This window comes from Gigantopelta aegis, chromosome 1, assembly GCF_016097555.1.
Source record: "Gigantopelta aegis isolate Gae_Host chromosome 1, Gae_host_genome, whole genome shotgun sequence".
Lineage (NCBI taxonomy): Eukaryota > Metazoa > Mollusca > Gastropoda > Neomphalida > Peltospiridae > Gigantopelta > Gigantopelta aegis.
In genome coordinates, this window is record NC_054699.1 from 19,479,558 (window position 1) to 19,500,062 (window position 20,505).

Below are 20,505 nucleotides of genomic sequence, written 5' to 3' on the forward strand. Positions count from 1 at the left end.
TTGTTTGGCATGTACCACACACGTCACCGTTTGAAAATATTTTACACCATTGGTTTGTTTGATTGCTTCGGATGTGTCTTGTTTTTTACATTTTTTGCATCAGTAGCAGTAACATTTCTAAAAAAAAAAAATCCAATTATGCAGGCGTTAAACAATTTTTATTTTTTATTTTAATAAAATTCAAATCTGAGATACTGTTTTCTAAAAGAACCATTATGTTTTTTGTTTTGTGACTAAGCCTTGTTAAGCCGTAACATTTTAAGAAAAAAAAATCCATTTATGCAAGCGTTACATTTTTTTTCTTTTTTAAATAAAATTCAAATCTGAGATACTGCTTTCTAAAAGAACCATTATGTTTTTGTTTTGTGACTAAGCCTTGTTAAGCCTGAACAGTTTAAGAAAAAACAAATCCATGTTCAAAGCATGTTTTAAAATTAAAAATTTTTTATTATTATTTCTTTTTTTAAATGTAATTGTGTGGTATTTTCTAAACAACAGTCAGTATGAATATATAATATACATTTGTGTGCTTCGCCTGCTTGCTGGCATCCGTCTTATTGTGTCTTATGGTAATTTTTCTCTTTCCTTCCTGAAAGTAATGTCTGAAGATAGTATCGGTAAAGAAATAACTATTGATCGCAGTTATATCTGTATACATATCTTCGCAACACAGCAAGTTAATTTTACACACAGACAGACAGACTATTTGCATATATTCATACATATTTTATTCCACCTTATTAGATTTTTGTCAGTGTAAATATTTATGGAGTCTGCATTGAAGGTTTAGTCGTCAAGTTATCTCCCTTTGAGATTCAGTGGACGGGTGGAGTGCCATCCAGAACTGTAAGGGATAACTTGTGGGGGGAAGGAGGGTGTTGGAATGGGGTGTGAAAAATGACAGGGCTCGAATTTAATGACGGCATCGACAGCAATTGCCATAGCTGCGATATGAAATGCTGTAGTCAATGAGTTCACCGATGGCAGCGTTCTTTTGGTGTTTTTTTATGCCACTGGATAAAAATTATTGCCAATTGGTTGAAAGGATTTTTTTTTAGGGTTTTTATATTTGTTGCAAAAGTTAATGGTTTAAAATTGATGTAGACAGGCTCAAAATTGTCATATTTGAGCATTTTACCTGTAGGGCAAAAACATTTAAAAATTGCTATAGGTAACAAATTCTATGTCTGAGCCCTGATCGAGCTGGAATTTTAAGCTGTAATGAACAGACTTTTACTTCTTGGATGTTGTTACAGAATGTACAGTAATGAGTACATGACTATATACAACAAAACTCAACCGTGATCCCACAGATGGTTTCTTATAGTCAGTAATATATAATCCATCAGTACAGCAGTAATGGCCGAGCAACTCCTAGAATCCTTAACTGATGTTCATCCAGTTACTTTATACTTATGAGGGGCGGGATGTAGCCCAGTGGTAAAGTGCTCGCTTGATGCGCGATCGGTCTATGATCGATCCCCGTCGGTGGGCCTATTGGGTTATTTCTCGTTCCAGCCAGTGCACTATGATTGGTATATCAAAGGCCGTGGTATGTGTTATCCTGTCTGTGGGATGGTGCATATAAAAGATCCCTTGCTACTAATGGAAAAATGTAGTGGGTTTCCTCTCTATGACTCAAAAATTACCATATGTTTGACATCCAGTAGCCGATGATTAATAAATCAATGTGCTCTAGTGGTGTCATTAAACAAAATAAACTTCTTCTTCTATCATAACATGCATTCGGTAAAACGGGTAGAAATTTGTTTAATTGGCCACATCTGTGTGTCGTTTGTACACTGTATGTGGATATTTTTCCAAGCTTTAATGAAATAGCATCATCTCTAGACCTAGCTAGACCGTATATTCTGGCCATCGCATCTTCAAAAGTCCTCATCTCTCCTACCACCCAATATCAAAACCATAGTGTATCCATTTGTGAATACACAAGTACCAAAGGGATATGAACTGATGGCTAAAGTTCTATGCAGACTCGTCGCAATACAATTAGGTTCTACGTACACCATCCGAGAAGAGATGTTCTGGCCCGTGCTTATAAAAGTTTAAAACTCAGACCCAAGTGTTTGCCAAAGTCTCCAGACATCAGCTACATCCAGTGTGTATGCGCGAGACTTTATTAGATCATTGGAGTCTAGACTTTGAAGTTTTGTAACCACAGGTCCTGCGACCATCTTTGAATATTTTATATTTTTGTTTTTAAATGCTTAATTATTGATCTAATTGTGTCGTGACCGCGTCTTGGTTTGCAGGTTCCTCCATATGTGGGATCGGTGCCCAATTCAGCCATGCCGTCATACAACCCCTACTTGAACTCCATGCCCACGATATCCGTGCCTGGCAGCGAATCGTCAGGCCTGGTCCAGCAACAGGTCTCTGGGGTAATACCCACCTCAATGCCGGCCCAGACGCAGAAGATGGCTCGTCCTGATAGGCTAGAGGTAGGTCATGTGATCTCTTTCGTACATTCAACCAGTCACAAGTGAGGATTTTTTAAAATATGAAATAGTGGGTTTTTTGTGGTTGTTATATCGTAACTATATATGGCTTTGCTTGATTTTTTTTTTTTTTTTTTTTTTTTTTTTTTTGTGGCTTTACGAAGTGTAGTAGAAATTAATTTGTTCTTTCAGTTTGTTTAGGTATTCGTCTGTCACTTTGAGTAATTTATGACGTACTCTTGTCAAGTTGGAGGAAATTAGTTTAGTTTAACCGAAATGGTACGGTCTTCATTGACACAAAATTGTGATAAAAAGAGTTCTATGAAATATGAGGAAATTCCTTTATTCTGTCCTCTGTAGAATTTGAGGAAATTCCTTTATTCTGTCCTCCGTAGAATTTGAGGAAATTCCCTTATTCTGTCCACCATAGAATTTGAGGAAATTCCTTTATTCTGTCCACCGTAGAATTTGAGGAAATTCCTTTATTCTGTCCACCGTAGAATTTGAGAAAAATTCCTTTATTCTGTCCACTGTAGAATTTGAGGAAATTCCTTTATTCTGTCCAATGTAGAATTTGAGGAAATTCCTTTATTCTGTCCTCCTTAGAATTTGAGGAAATTCCTTTATTCTGTCCACTGTAGAATTTGAGAAAATTCCTTTATTCTGTCCTCCATAGAATTTGAGGAAATTCCTTTATTCTGTCCTCCATAGAATAGTATTCATTTATCTCAGCCTCAGTTAAAATGTTCTCTGTGAAATTTGACGAAATTGATGTATATTATACAGGGTGGGAAAGTGTTAATTTTACCTTTATAAATTAAGTTCTTTGTGAAAATTGCTTTATGGAAACTAGTGTGGGATAATATTCATTATAAAGGCACGTCTCTTACGTGAGTCTTTTCACGCGGCCATCACAGGTTATCCAATATGATTTAGTATGACCCAAATTGGCCTGCAATGATGTTTTGACAGTGAATCATGAGTGCATGCTATATTTATTCCAATAAGTTCTAGCTGTACTGTAAACTAGTCCTCGTTAAGAGTGCAGAAAGGATGTATTTTCCCCCATAAAGGATCTCCAATGGAATGGTTGTCTTATAGACGAGGCACTAGACAGAAATTTAGGGAATCAACCACTATTTTGCAAATTGCCCATTTGACTGTATTATGCAGAGATCTGGTTTTGATTATGGGTAACGGTTGTTGTTCAGATTAATTAAGCAGTCTGCTGTCTGATTGTTAGACCGTGTCTTCATGCTTTCACCAGCTGTTGGAATCTATTTTAATGTATTTAAATTAATATATCAAATTTGTTTCCTTCCCGGCCATAATGCAAATTCTTGTTTCAGTCATGTTCTTAATTAACTGTTTAATACATTAACTCTTAAATCGTTTAACAGTACAGCACTCTTTGTTGTTGACTTCACAAATGTCTTACAATATAAAGTCTTAGACTGAATGAATAAATGGGGTTTTTGATACCCAAGCACAGAAAATATGTTTCAGATCATTATAAAATGAGAATGTCTTCACAAATGGTTTGGTCTTGCCAAGATTATTTACACCATTACAAATATGACATGACTCCCTTCACAATAGGCCACAAATACAACATAACTTTATGGTAGGTTTGTCTTGCTGTAGATGTTTCAAACAATTACAAATACAACAAGACAGAATTTCCATTGAAATCAATGATACCATTAAAACACAACCATTTTTAATAGTTTATTGACACATGATCTCTCTGATTATGACGTCGGGCAGGTTTATACACTAACACAGTGATTTATTTTTTTCTATCAATAATTTAAATATATTGCATTCAAATCATTACCAGGGCCTACAATATGTTAATATTATTCAGTAATAAAGATCAATACATCTGGAGTTTTTTGCCTTGTTACATTTGGTGGTCCATCTTCGAAATCAGTAAAGCACCATATTATTTGTCTTGTTCCATCCATGAAATTTTTCAGGAAAGTAGTTTTGGACATCAAGTGAGTATATCATTCTGAGTTTCAGTTTCTGCTTCTTTGTTTCTTTGCCTGACTCAATTTTACTCCAGATCTCCCAGGCGTAACAAGTTTTCACACCAGCAGTAGAAGCATACCATGCCTTAGAGATAACAAACCAGTCTATATCAATATATATATATATATATAATATACATGTATATACACACCCAGTAATGAATAGGTGGTTTTATATGTGCTTTCCTTAGAATATTGCCTAATTTATTCTTTCTGCTTGCTGAGGTTGATGTGGACGCTTTGGATGAAGCTGTCATCATTTCAGAAATTCAGGCATCACAAATTCTAGAATAATAATTGTGAAATTGTTGTGATTTTTGAGATGGGGGTTTTATTTTTAGAAAAACAATAAGTTTAGCAGATTGTTTATTAGTAGGCAAGATGCAGCAGTTTTCCGTGATTTTTTGCTGCCACCATCACTATCAACTGTTCATGCTTAGATTTTTTTTACACCTCACTATACTGCCTTCTGTAGATATAGCCGCCACCTTATTTCCCTGTGTTCAAGATGATGTTTGAACCCTCTTGTGTTATATTCATTTTCTGCCCATATCCTCCTTAAGTCGGTTTGGAAATCCAGTAATTGTTTGGGTTTTTGGGTGTTTGTTTTTTTACTTCATTAATATTATTTTTACCCATCAGAGTGGTAAGCAACTTAGACTGTATCATCGCTGTCATATCTTTATCTTGGTCCATGCATGTAGGTTTGAACTGGCAGGAGACTTCACAGATATTTTTTATTTAATTCATTGTCATATAGGGGGGGGGGGGGGGGGCAACTTTTCTTGCCCATAGTCAGTTTTGTTCTTTGTTTCACTAACAGGGAATGAGATTTATCTTAGTCCATGAGGTACTTTGGTTGTAGGATGGGACCTCCTCTCTGTGAACCTATTCTCAAGAAGGTCAAGGTCATTGACTAGTGTTTAAAGCCACTGGTCACTTCTAGCTTTAAAGGCCCCCCCCCCTTTTTTTTTCTTCTTTTTTTTTAGGGGGTGGGGGTTTGTTGTTTTGTTTTATTTTTTTAAAATTGAAATGGAATTAATGTATAACAGTATCTCAGTACAATTTTTAAGTTATTGCTTTTTGGTGTCTGACATTCTGTTGTTTTAACACCTTGTCTAAATAGTGAGGTAGAAGTTGACTCACTGCCGCCACATAGGCTACTCCTGAATGGCAGAAGTTGATCTTTTATGTGCACTTTTCCGTAAATATAAGAGCACATATATCACAATCATTGGTGCAACAGTGGTGTGGAATGAGTGCATTAGTATTAGGGAGATCAATCTCAAATTCATTGCTACTCAGGCGAGCACACTATCACACATCTGTTCCCTTCTTTGTTTATTTATGATATATACAAGATGAGTTGGTTTTTTGTGTTTTGTTTTGTTCTTGTTTTTTGGGAAGGGTTTTTTTGTTGGGGTTTTTGGATGGTAGTTGGGTGAGGGTGGGGTTGTTGTTGTTTTTGTTGTTGTTTTTTAGGGGGTGGGGGTGGGATTTTTTTACTTGGGTGTGGGGGGGTTTTCGAGGTGGGTTCTGGTTTTTTGTTTAGTTTGTTGTAAATTAACCAATGTTTCCCAATTTATTGATGAGAAGGGAGCATTACCCTATTGTTAACTGGGAATGCTTTTTTATAATGAACTGAAAATTTCACAGAGAATATTTCTTTTCAAAATGTAAACCATTGTGCGATTTACTTCACACATCTTTGGAACTTTAATTCATAGAAACCTGAACTTTAACTTGGCAGTTTTTGTTTACCTTTGACCTTCCATAATGCTTTACTAGAGCACTCTTGTCGTTCACTAGGAAAGGGGAAGCAACTCTTACTGTGGGTAGATTTTGCCACGGCAGACAACTCCAGTTAGTGTTACTGAAACTTTCACCAGCTTTTAATTTAGATTTATTTAATCGGTAGTATGTAGACAGATTCAGATTTTTAATTTTTTTTGGCATAGATAGCAAAATGGATGCCAGTAGAGAGAATATCATTTACTCATGTCAAGCCAGTGTATTTTTACTTTGTATAGATTTAAGTTTAGAAATATATTGTTTTGTTATTTGTTTATTCATTACATTGTTCTCTTGTTTGTTTAATAAATCAATGATCATTATTTCTGAAACGTTTCTGACTAACATATGTTTTGAGAAACTCGTAGAAAAATTCTATCAATTTTTATAACTTTTTTTTTTTATTATTATATACTTTTTTTTCTTTAGTATTTTTTTTTAAAGTGTGCCAACATCATCTGATGTAAGACATATTTTTCAATTGGCGATTTAAAATATGTCTTACAAATTTATCACCAATATATATACTGCCCAATCACAGCATTGTCATAATTTGCACCATTTCTATTGAAGAAAAAATCAAAGAGAGCCAACTCTATTTCACTTGCCTGTTAATCAACTTCACACCAGTCCACTTACACTGCTAAGCAGGAACTAGATCAAGCTGTGTGCCCCTGCTAGGCTTGGCAGTAGGCTGTGCTTGTCCCAGAATAGATTTAACGATGCACTGCTAAGCAGGGTAGCTAATTAATCTATTTACTCCTGCTCAGCCTGCAGTGGGTAGATAGCTCAGCTTCTAGCCTGCCATAGATATATTTATCCAGCACCCTAAGCTCCTTTCTGTTCTTTAAATTTGTTTTTGCTTTCTGTCCTTCTGACAATTTGCTATTTTAGTTGCCTGATGGGTTACAATCTCCGCCAAATTGATTTGTAAATTTTAAAACCCTTTTTGGTCAAACGATTGGAACTGAAGAGAAAACAAAATAATGAAATTTTAAAATTTATAATTGATGAAGACGACACCATTTTTCAGTCTGCAAAATTATTTGGAGGAATTTTACCTTTTTGGTTTTTCTCAATTCTGTTAAATTTCCTTTTTGATAAATATTAATTAATAAAAATTAAATTACAAAGAATATTTTTTGAAACATTTGTCAAAATAATTTTTTTTTAAACTTTTGATAAAAAAAAGAAAAAAATTGTGGAAAAAATTTAATAAAAAAAAAAAAATGGTAACGAAAACTAAGAAATTTGATCTTCACGAAAAAACTAAAAAATAAAACACCCCCCAAAAACATTGCTAGGACAAAGGAACAAAAAATATAGTGGAACCCATCTGCTACTACTAACATGTTCTCTTCTGCTTCTTTTTTTTTCTCCCTTCATTTCAGGTATGTCGCGAGTTTCAAAGAGGAACTTGCACGCGACAACCTAACGAGTGTCGCTTTGCACATCCTCCTGAAAACGTGACCGTTGAGAGCACTGACAACCACGTAACGGTGTGTATGGATTTCGTAAAGGGAAAGTGTGCACGAGATTCGTGTCGGTATTTCCACCCTCCGAGCCACCTTCAAGCCCAGATAAAGGCTGCTCAGCAACGAGTCGCTAACGCATCCGTCGCTACAGCGCCCTCAGCCCTGGTACGCTCTCTCCATCTGCTTCGTTTTTTGTTTTTTTTTCTCTGTCTTTCTCTCGTTCTCTCCTTGCTTGGTTTTTCTCGCTCTGTGTCCTCGTCTTGTCTGTTTGTGTGGCTATCTTTTTTTTTGTCTAATCTTATAGAGGTGGGCAGTTCCAGGAAACTAATTCAGGTTTTTAAAAAAATATCTTTGATACGCCGATTATTGATATTTTATGAAACTAAAATTATTTTGGGGGTAATTTTTTTAACAAAATTCAAGATGACAACTGTTAACAGGCTTCAGCAAACAAAACTATGCGAAAGTAAAACATCAAAAGAAGACATACAAAGAGAAAAGATAGTAGAAATTAATTTGGAAGAACTTGCTTAAAGGAAGTAAGTAAATCCTAGCTGAAATGAATAACAGCTGTCTGAAAGCAACTAAAAACCAAGTAAAAGCAATTAAGTACCATAGAACTCTGCTAAAAGAAACCTGATGAATAGTAAAAGCTTTCTGCTAGCAAGTAAAAACTAATTAAGTGTTTGGACTGTAAATGTCTGCTTAAAAAACTTGATGAAAACAAACACTTGCTGAAAGCAAGTAAAAAGCTGATGAAAACAAAGATAAACTTGATGAAAAATAGTAAAATCTTCATTAAAACAAGGAAAAACTTGTTAAAAGCAAGTAAAAACTTTATGAAAATAAGAAAAAAACCTATTGAAAGCAAGTAAAAACTTGATGAAAACAAGAAAAAACCTATTGAAAGCAAGTAAAATCTTGATGAAAACAAATAAAATCTTGCTAAAAGTAAGTAAAATTCTAATGAACAAAAGTAAAAAGTCACTAAAAGCAAGTTACAAAAAAAAAAAAAAGCCCTGATGAAAACATGTCAAAAGTTACTGAAAGCAGTTAAAAACCTGACAAAAGAAATAAACGTGCAGAAAAGTATTAAAAACTTAAGTAAGATCCTAATAATAAAAAAAAGAAATCCTTATTGAAAAGCAAGTAAAAACCCTGATGAAAAAACTTACTAAAAGCAAGTAAAATCCTGATAATAAAAAAGAAAAGTTCATTGAAAAGCAAGTAAAACTCTAATGAAAGGAAATAAAAATTTGCTGAAGGCAAGTAAACAGTTGCAGTTAAAGCCAATAAAAAACTGCTAACAGAGATTACGTTTCCTAGTGCTGCCCTCTGTTGATCTTAGTTACTTGCTACGTGCTGATGCATCTTGCACCACACCTTGTTCTGTTTATTTTCTTAGCTAGCTCTGACTAGGTCATTCTATAACTTGATCCGGTCAGCCTTTAACTTGACCTGGTCAGCCTATATATTGATGCAGTCAGCCTATATCTTGATCTGGTTAATCTGTAACTTGACCCGGTCAAACTATAACCTTGACCCAGTCAGTCTATAACTTGACCTTGTCAGACTATGACCGTGACCTGGTCAGACTATAACCTTGACCCAGTCAGCCTATATCTTGACTTGCATTAGTATCATCCCCTAACTGAAAACTGCCATCTTTTTTTTTTTTTTTTTTTCTTTTTTTAATCCTTTAATTTTCGACAGTATAGGGATGGGGAATGATGCACAGACAAATACTCACAAGCACCCAGACTCTTTGCTGTACACACCTCAACCTTCAGCTCTCTTGCTCTTTTAATACCACATCGTGCTAATTTGTGCCTTGTTTCGCTCGTAGTAGTTCGCTTAAACAAATCAACCTCTGTCACAAAAACTTGTAGTTGCAGCCTTCTCCACCTTTTTTTTTTTTGGAATGACCACCTTCACCTTTTTTTTTTTTCTTTTTTTTTTTAACTTCCTCATCTCTGGCTTACTGCAATCTTGACCTGAATCTGGTGACATTTGCTGTGAGGTCTCCATCACACTAGACCGCTTGCAGTACCAGTGCCTGATGACGCTATACGTGGCGAAAGAGTAACGGTTGATTATTCTTATTTGGAGGGGGGTGGGTGGGTGGGGCAGGGGGTTCGTGGCTAATACAAAATCATGTTCGTGCAACTATTTGTTATGTTGACTCTTTTTTAAAACCATACTTATTTCTTAAAATTTCTAAAATAATTCCTAAGAGCTTCAAAATAGTTTCATATTTTTGGCAATTGCAGAAGAAGAAAACACTTTTGGCAGAAGTTAAAAAACAGCACTATACCGAACAGAAATGATGTACGTTTTCATTAGGGGGTGATGATCTGTGTGTTAACCCTTTTTCTGCCATGAAATTGTATTCATATATATATATATATATACACACATATATATTGTTCTGACAACAGGAAGATTTCAGCAGCAAGAGGGTTAATGGCTGAAGACTTTGGTGTACCGCATGTTTATATTGGTGGTGTGGCTTGGAACAGCTAACACATACCCAGCAACACAGTAGCACACAGGGATTCTGGTAGAATGATCACACTGGCTTTTTGCTTGATCCTTTCTGATTTATTACGGGTTAACAACAATAATGAAAAGAAAAAAAAAGGTGGGAGGGGGGGTGGCAAGTCAGAATTTAAATTTTTAATTGTCAGTTTAAAATAAAAAAGGGCTGCGTTATAATTGTTAAACTTCACATGTAAATTACATGTATGTAGTGCTGTATGCTATCATATTTGGAGGTGGATTTTATATATATATATATATATATATATATATATATATATGAATGATAGCATACAGCACTACACATATATATATATATATATATATATATATATATATATATATATGATAGCATACAGCACTACATATATGTAATATATATATATATATATATGATAGCATACAGCACTACATACATGTAATATATATATATATATATATATATATATATATATATATATAGACACTAAAACCTCTCAAAACTGGACCCTCTTAAACCAGAATTCTATTTTAAAAATTGACATTTTTCAGTATAAAACAGAACCTCTCTAAACCAGATATCCCTTGGTCCCGAGGGTGTCCGATTTAGGGGGGGTTTCACTATATATATGTATATGTATATGTATATGTATACATGTGTATGTATATGTATAAAATAAATTTTCCAATTTTTTTTTTTTTTTTTACATGCTGGAATGTGGCTGTCATTGTGCTCATTGATTTTGTTGACTATTTTTGAATCTTTATACCAACATGTATCTTATTTATTTTTCAGCATTAACAACAGTTACTCACTTTCATTTCTACCATTTTGTTTTGTTTGCAGAACTTTCTTAGCCTTCAGCTAGATGTGAGGCCCTTTTAGAAACAAAATGAGGCGCTCTCTATATATAGAGAGACCAAATGCACAAATTAATTAATTAATAGTATCTAAATTAACTCATCAACCTTTTCTGCCTTGGAATCTTTCATCTATTTAGAATGATTTATTTTTTTCCTTCCTTTTTTAAAACCGTTTTCTTAATTATGCATGACATGTGCTGGTTATTAATGTTGGCACTCTTGTTCTGTCCAAGAGTTATCTTTCCTTGAAAAAAAATATTAACGACTCAAACTTTCTGGCTATAGTTAATTTAGTTTCAGTTTAATTTTTCTTTCTTTTGTTTTTTTGAAATATAATCTAAACCAACATGGAATGCTCTGGATCTCTGAGCATGACATCTTTGTGTGTACACATATATTCAAAACTGATGGCACAACCCAGTTGTTTCTATGGCAATCGCTCAGTCCAAAATTTAAAACAAATTGTGTTCTTTGTAGATTGTTTGATTTGGTTTGGGAGAATTGTTGTTTTATGTTAGGATTTGATATTGTACAGTTCAAAACGCCGAAATTTTTTTTTTAATTAATATTTTATCTGACACCAAAACATTTTTGTTCAGAAGAAAAAAATGTATGGGAAAAACAACAAAAGAAATTAATATTGCATTTGAAATTGCAAATTTTTAATTAAAAGCTATTTTGTTTGTTCAAAATATTATTTTTAACTGTGATTTAAAAAAAAAAAAGGAAGGGGGTGGGGCAGAAATTGCAATTTAAATTAAAATGCATGAACTCAATCCAATGGAAATGAGATTTTAAAAATTATTATTAAATGAAAATAAACATGAAAATTCATTTACTCAGAGCAATGAAATTAACTTTCTTTCTTTTTTTTAAAATTAAATTTCCATCAAAATAGAATTTGTTATGTTTAATAAGCAACTGGAGTATTTGAATGAAATTCGTAATAACCAGGACACAATCAACAGCCAAATAGCTCGGTTCGTGCCATTTTATTCTGGCTTTTGTGGATATTTACATTGATAACCTTACAGTTTATCGTATTGAGCTGGGAACATACTGTCTGCTTCACTGGTTACAATCACAATTGTTATCTCAAATGGGCGGGTGTGCCAGAATTAATGGTTGTTAAAATGGCCGCATAAACAACAAATAAGAATCTGATTCAGTTATATATATAGATGCACCTTTAGTAGACTGGTTTAATTGTATAGATGCACCTTTAGTAAACTGGTTCACAGAAATGTTTAGCTAGAATTGCTTCTTTTTGTTTTCTTCTGGGGTTTTTTGTTGTTGTTTTGCTTTTGGGGAGGAATTTTGTACAATTTTATTTCAACTTGTATCATGCAGTCTAAAAATTTAGACTTGATTCAAAAATGTTAACAGTGGGAATTACCTCTCTTCTTTTTTTCTTTTTTTTTGGGGGGGTGGGGAGTTGTGGCTCAGATTTAACCAGTACAAAATTAACATTAGATTATCAAATGGTCAATCAATTTTGTTTGGGGAGTGGGGGGCAGTGTGTTTGGGGGGGGGGGGGGGGTGGGGAGGGGGATTCAGATTTTTAAAAATTTGTTTTTGTTTTTCATTTTCTTATCAGCTGAACCAGTAAACAAAAAAGGCTTTTTGGATTTAGGTGTTAAACAGTCTTGTCTTTTTTTGGTGGTGATTTCAAAGAAAAAAAAGAAGGAAAAAAGAAAAAGCTTGTTTTGTGATGAGAAAACATACAGTATGTTCCTAGCTTTATATGCATGATTTATTCAACTTGACCGATGGTGCCTCTTTTTTATTTTCATCACCCGTCTGCCTTGCCGCTGCTTGTTGTGTCATGTGCCGCCATCCCGCCATGCAACCGCCATTTCATTGGCCAATTGCCATCATGTGCTCTGCATACTAATTAGCCGCAAGTGGTTGAGGTCTTGACTGCGGGCAAGAAGCGACCTCGTGACCCTACAGACGATCTCGTTCTGGTACTATTTCCCATGATGCTTTGCATGTAGCTGTAGATGGCTTTTTTAAAGATTATTTGCACAGTCACATGACAATTACCTCGCTGTCTGGCAACTTTATTTCCTTTTTCGGATTATTGAAAAAGAAAAGGAAAAAACAAACTATTTCTGGGGGGAATTGTATTCAAATGTGAATGTTTTTCAATCTAATACACTAATAATTCTTTGCTATCATAATTTAAGTTTGTTTGGTGAAAAAATCTTTGCGACATAAAATTTAATTAGACTGGGGATTTTTTTGGTGGTTTTTTAAATAAATATACCGTAAAGTATCCCCTGAGCTTTGAGTTATCGCTCCTTAAATTGTGTTTACTGCACTGTTTGTTTCGCCTGTGAAAGCACTGGCTTACGTACTGAAATGACAAAATGCTTTGGCACTGGGCTATATGCTTTGAGATGGAGTGTATCACATGAGTCCTAGCACAAGCAGGTCCTTGATTTAGCCGGTCCTTGGACTAGCGGTCGTCGTTCATTCAAGTCCTCAAACTGGCCACTTTGCACAAAAAGTCCGCAGACAATCCTGTCCACATGTTCCAATGACCTAAGCACACTAAGGAAGGAAGGAAATGTTTTATTTAACGACGCACTCAACACATTTTATTTATGGTTATATTGTGTCAGACAAATGGTTAAGAACCACACAGATATTGAGAGAGGAAACCCGCTGTCACCACTTCATGGGCTACTCTTTTCGATTAGCAGCAAGGGATCTTTTATATGCACCATGCCATAGACAGGATAGCACATACCACGGCCTTTGATGTACCAGTCATGGTGCACTGGCTGGAGCGAGCGCATCAAGCGAGCGCTGTACCACTGGGCTACGCCTCGCCCTAAGCACACTAAGCTTCGTGTTGCTAAGCCAAGAGCTAAACAGTTACTGGCCATGGTTATTATATTAAATTGATGACTCGGTCTTTGGAGACTTGCACTGAAGTGGATGAATGGACTGTATAAACATTGAACCATAGAAAGATTCCTCCCCCCCCCCCCCCCCCCTCCAGTCACAAGGATTAAAAAAAACGTCAAAACTGGTTCTGTATTCATGGCCATATAACAAATTAAATTGATGAGTCAGTCTTTGGGACTTCTAGTGGATGAATGGCATTATGCAAACATTCAAACATAGAATGAAAATGTATTCTGGGGTAAAAACATTTTTTAATAAATTGCCAAACCAGGTTTTTTCTTCTCAGAATTACAAAAATATTACTAAGGTAATATTATTCAGAGGAGGGCGAACAACAACAACAACAAAAAAGAGATGAGTTTAATAAATTGCATATTATTGCAAATTTAAAAATTTAACAAAAAAAAAAAATGGATGAAAAAAAAAAAAAAAGTTGTCAGGCAGTTCTTCGCTTGTAGAAATAATTTGTTTTCTTTTTTGATTGGTGGAAACGTGTCTGATTTTATTCACAAGCATTCAACACATACACGCCTATTGCATGGCAGCTGTTTCTAATGAATGCCCCAACAGTCTTGGTTCAAATGGTTGATGGAAGACAAACAGTAGCGGTTGTCATGTGATTATGCAAACACACGAGAATGTAGGCAGAGAAAGAAAAATACATATTGTACTATATGTATATACATATATTATATATAGTTTTTATTTATCTATCTGTTACATAATGAAAAAGCCAGTCCTGTTGTATAAGCTACTTTTAGAGAGAAAAAATGTGTTGAGCACAGAATATATAGTGTATGTACATAAAAATTATTATGGCTTCCATCTAGATCTTTAGATATCTTTTCAATGTTTAGCGCTTTGTTTTGCTGTTATGTTACATAGACTGCTGACCAAAAAAACAAAAAACATTTTTTTTTTAATTTTCTGGATCTTGTACTCAAGGACAAAAAAAAGTAGCATTTCCTTTATTTTCATATTTATTTTCAATTCTCTGGCGAAGGCTAACATTATATATATAACATTTCAACTTTTTCTGTTTTGTTGCCTGTGTTTGGTTTATATATAAAAAAAAAAATTTTTTTTTTTTTTTTTTTTTTTTTGCCTTTCATTATTATTTAACACATTTTGGTGGGGTTCATTGATGTTTGTATTTCCGTGGTCCCAGGGGGCACTGCCGGCGATGGTGCCACCGTACAAGCGGATGGCAATGACCGATTCGAAGAGCGGCATCCCGATGACGTACCAGCCAATCAATGCGTACCAGCATGCTGCACTGATGCAACTAGGACAACAACAGCAGTACATACCAGTCACATGTAAGTCGTCTTACACTTCTATACTACATAGAGAGCACTTGTATAGTTGAACACTTGAGTTTTAGGAATTGGTAAAAAAATTAGAATCCATTGTATATAGTCCAACTGCCTTAATGTCCATTTGGGGGAGGGGGGGGGGGATTACTCATTTCTATTTCAAATATTTTCTACGGTTTTTAGTCCACTTTTATATTATGCAGAGTCTAATAATTGTAGTCCAATGGTAAAACAATATTTTTTCTATGATTGCAATCCACTTTTATATTATAATTTTATTATTATAGTCTAATAATAGTAGTCCAATGATTTTATACTAAGTAAAGACACTTGTATAGTTTGACACTGATTTATAGGAATTTGTAAAAAAAAATAGTATATATAGTCCAACTACCTCAATGTCCATTTAGGAAAACAACTAAAAAATTACTCTATTTCAAATATTTTTTACTGTTTTAAGTCCATTTTTATATTTTGCAGAGTCTAATAATTGTAGTCCAGTTATAAAATTTAGAATGTAGTCCAACTACCTTAATGTCCATTTAGAAAAAAAAAAAAAATTTGTTTTATATGGTTGCAAGTCCACTTTTATACTACGTAGAGGGCACTCATATAGTTGAACACTGAGGTTTAGGAATTGGTAAAAATTTAGAATATCGTCCAACTACCTTAATGTCCATTTAGGAAATTTAAAAAAAAAAAAAATCTATGATTGCAAGTCCACTTTTATATTATAATTTTATTGTTATTGTCTAATAATTGTAGTCCAATAATTTTTAGGAATAGATAAAAATTTAAATATAGTCCCAACTACCTTAATGTCCATTAAAAAAAAAATTACTCATTTCTATTTGAAATATTTTCTTCGGTTGTAAGTCCATTTTTATATTATGTACAGTTAACTCGTATAGTTGAACACTGATTTTTAGGAATATATATAGTCCAAGTACCTTAAAGTCCATTTAGGAAAAAAAAAAATTAATATTTTCTACGGTTGTAAGTCCACTTTTATATTATTCAGCGTCTAATAAATGTAGTCCAATGATTTTGAGGAATAGGTAAAAATTAGAATGTAGTCCAACTACCTTAATGTCCATTATAAAAACTGATAAAAAAAAAAATTACTCGTTTCTATTTCAAATATTTTCTGTGGTTGTAAGTCTACTTTTATATTATGCAGTCTAATAATTGTAGTCCAATGATAAAAATTTCAATATAGTCCAACTACCTTGATGTCAACTCCATTTAGGAAATTAAAAAAAAAAGTTACTCGTTTCTATTTCCAATATTTTCTATGTTATAAGTCCACTTTTATATTATGCAGTCTAATAATTGTAGTCCAATAATTTTTAGGAATAGGTAAACATTAGAATATAGCCCAGCTACCTTAATGTCAATTTAGGGGGGGGGGGGGGGGGGTAAATTACTTGTTTCTATTTCCAATATTTTCCACCTTGTAAGTCCACTTTTATCTTATTTAGAGTCCAGTAATTTTAGTCCAGTGGTTTTAGGAATTGGTAAAAATGAGTCCTATAAGTTTGGTTACAAATTGTAGATTTATTGCCACAGTAATCTGTTTTGCCATACAATGTCTATTTAGGAAATGGTTTTAAAACTACTTGCCTTTTTAAGTATAGCCTACATCATATGTGTTAGTCCACTTTTGTACAAGACAGATTCGATTAATTTCAGTCCATTGATTTTAGACAATGGTTTTAAAATTAGTCATAAATTTCAAGTACATGTGTATTTGAATTTCATAAGTCCAGTTTTATTACTATTCAGAGTCTAATAACGGTAGTATTTCAGAAATGATTTTAGGAATTGGTAAAAATTGGTCTTATAATAGTTCAGTTACAAATTGTAAATCTGTTGTCGCAGATGGTGAGTAATAAAAATTTAAAATTACAACAACAAAAAAAGTGTTAAAAATTATAACAATAAACGAGACCAAAAACCTGTAAATGGTGGCAAATTGTATTCATAAGTATCAGAATAAAAACACCTTTAGGTTGTTGTTTAGACAACCCCCCCCCCCCCCCCCAAAAAAAAAAACAACAACATAGCATATATAATGAGATTAACCTATAGTCCATCCCACGGGGAACACATTTTTTCAAGTTATTTATTTCTGAGCCAACTGATTTGTAAATTGCACACAAAAAATAAAAAAAATTCGTTACTTCCAAACCTCCTTTACTTTCTTTCTTATGTCAAACCAAACTGAAATTATTTACTAAAAACAGGTTTATAGAATCGTGGGACGGACTATAAATAGTAATTTAACAACTATCCCTTTGTAGTGTATCCCTAAAGGTTAAACTTATTAAAATAAATTATGCTAATTACTCAAGATAGGTTAATAGGATTGGTGTTGGAAACGGCTTGGGGAATGTTTGTTGTTGTATAGCATTACACTTTATATTGTTTTAATGTTGTTTCATATTTACTTGTCTTAATTTTTTTCTTTGCTTGCAGCATGTTTGTGTTAGACTTATTTGTCACGGTATCACATTACATGGAACATGGTGTCCTCGAATCACAGGAAATAGACAAGTGATGTAGCTGGGAAGGGAGGAGCACATTAAAAAAATAAAAAAATAAAAATCTTTATTTAAAAAGGGGAAGAGCACATGAAAAATTGGTGTCTGGTTAATTTGAAACCTATAGATATATATATATATATATATATATATATATATATATATATATATATATATATATATATATATATAGTTTGTAATGATGTATGGTATTCAGAGGATCAGGGTGTGTTTGCCTTTCCAAATACATAAAATATCAATGTCCACTATTTTTTGATGGGGGTTTTGGGGTGTTGTTTTTTTAATGTTTAGAAGGTTTTTAAAGTCAAATGAGATTTATTAATAGAAAAAATATTTCTTTATTTTATTTTATTTTAAAATAATTTTGCAAAAATGTAAATGGAAGATGTTTTTCTGTGACATTTTGCTTCCAAAATTACCCAATTGCTACATCACATTGGTTAAGGAAATTTAAAATGTATTTATTTATTTATTTATTATTATTATTATTATTTACATTATCTTTAGCCATGCATTCAAGTTGACATGTGATAAAGACTAATAAAATCACACCGTGTTTAAGCATGTCTGTTATGGTCACAATTGTTGACCAGTCTCAGTTTCAGTGGTTGGATTATAACGTCTTTACAATAAATAAAAAAAAAAAAAGATTGAATAATATGGAGTTTTTAAGACAGTTTGATGTAATGTGATTAGTGACTATGGAATTGGTATTTGCAATGAATATAGAACACTGCATGAAGTTTAGTTTGGTTTCCACATTTGCACTGAAGGATTTGAAATTTAAAGAAATTAAACATTTTGCAAAAGCTGATTATAAAGAAGATTAATTAAAAATAGCATTGTCATTGTAAAATATTTAGAAAGAGAAGAAAGAATTGAAATATTCTTAGTTAAATATAGTTAACATCATTACTGATAATCTTTCTTTGTGTGGAAACCAATAACAATTGTATTCTGATTAATTATTACTTGCATTATGCACATTTCTTGTTATAGATTTTCCAATGCATTTTTGATTATGTTTGCATTATTTGCATATTGACATATTGTGTAACATAGAGGTGATTTGGTTCAGAAATTGAAGCAGAGTTGAGAGAAAAACTACAGGCACAACAGTTATCTCAGCCAGAGACTGATTTCTTCTCACAAAAAAAACAACAAATTCATACAAAAATGTATTACAGTTAAAATGGTTGTGACATATTAATGTAAAGCTAAAATTTACATGTGACAAAATCATGAGATATTGGTTTTGACAGCATTTTTATAGTCTGTTTTTAATCATTATTAAGCAAAAAGACTACTATTGTCTTTATTATGTACAGTATTTAAAATTGTTTTTACATAAATATTGATTACACTTTTAAATTATATACTAAGTAAGGAAAATGAAAGTTCCAAGGAATATAAGTTTGAACTTTCTCTCAGCTCTGTAAAACTTGTTACTCTGTGGTGGTGTTTAGAGACAAAATAATTTTGGTGGTGGTCTGAGACAGAGTTTTCTTCTTTGCCTTACTCATTAAGGGAAAATATTCCCAGATTCTGAAAAAAGTTGAACCTTCATTCAGTAAAAATCTTGGTTCAACATTTCGAAATTTTATTTGCCCAAATTTTAGATTTTACTTATAATTTTTTTTTTTCAACAAGAAAATGTATGTTCTGCACACCACAAATAACATGTTTGTAGTTTCTATAACAATTTAATACTAACATGATTTTATTTTCACTTACTCGTAGCCTAACCCACACAGCAGTCATTGACAAATAATGAACAGTAAATTATAATAAAATTCATATTTTGAATGGAATTGGATGATGTGTACATACACAAGTCATTAATTTGGATAATTAAATTAAATTTTGCATAAAGGGCCACATATTGATATATTTGTATTTGCTGCTGTGTGGGTCAGATTTTATAAATCACTATTTGCTTACTGTTATGTGTATTTGGTTTGGTATGGTATAATGTGAAAGAGCATCCAGCTTGCTGATCAGTAAATTAAAATGTTATTTGATTAGATCAGGGAAGAAGAGAATTCCCAAAACATTTGAATATTTTATCCCGAGTTCACAGTGAATTGAACTGGATTAAACTGTTAAATACTCTTGCTATTATGCCATTAGTATAAGAGTTAAGAGTACAGCTTGGTCACACACGGATTTTGTTTAATAACAAATGGGCAGAGCTCTTTTTATGATGCTTTATCTGCTTGGAAATGTTACCAGTGTTAGTACTCTGTATTTTATTAATTATAATTACCAAATTGGTGACAAACCCCACCTGGTGTCCTAGTACTCTTAATCCCCCTTTGTGTGATATAACCAAGAGCAATTGTGTCTTTCCAGTCCAATTTTGTATCATCAGAGGTGATGGTAATAAAGTAAATCTTGCGCTTCAGCAAAGCTGGATGCATTTTACCCTTTTCTTTTTAAATATGTAACAGTTGATTTTTGGCCTATATAATATGGCCTCGAGCTAAATTTTATAACCAATTAATAAAATTACATTGAGAGATGCAATGTGATCATCTTTTTTTTTTCTAATCCCCTCCAGGTAAAATTTG

The 20,505-nt window shown here is 33.1% G+C and overlaps 1 protein-coding gene across 12 annotated transcripts in view; it reads left to right on the plus strand.

The window, feature by feature from the left end:
* Positions 1-20,505, plus strand: part of LOC121371608 (muscleblind-like protein 1) — a 334,396-nt gene that overhangs the window by 307,397 nt on the left and 6,494 nt on the right. For 8 of the 12 annotated variants that reach the window (XM_041497644.1, XM_041497627.1, XM_041497685.1 and 5 more), the window contains 5 exons: positions 2,274-2,462; positions 4,439-4,459; positions 7,675-7,923; positions 13,038-13,106; positions 15,224-15,374. In XM_041497644.1, the coding sequence (XP_041353578.1) occupies positions 2,274-2,462; positions 4,439-4,459; positions 7,675-7,923; positions 13,038-13,106; positions 15,224-15,374 (679 nt within the window). The remainder of the gene's footprint in view (positions 1-2,273; positions 2,463-4,438; positions 4,460-7,674; positions 7,924-13,037; positions 13,107-15,223; positions 15,375-20,505) is intronic. The other 4 variants (XM_041497703.1, XM_041497676.1, XM_041497712.1 and 1 more) reach the window with 4 other exon arrangements.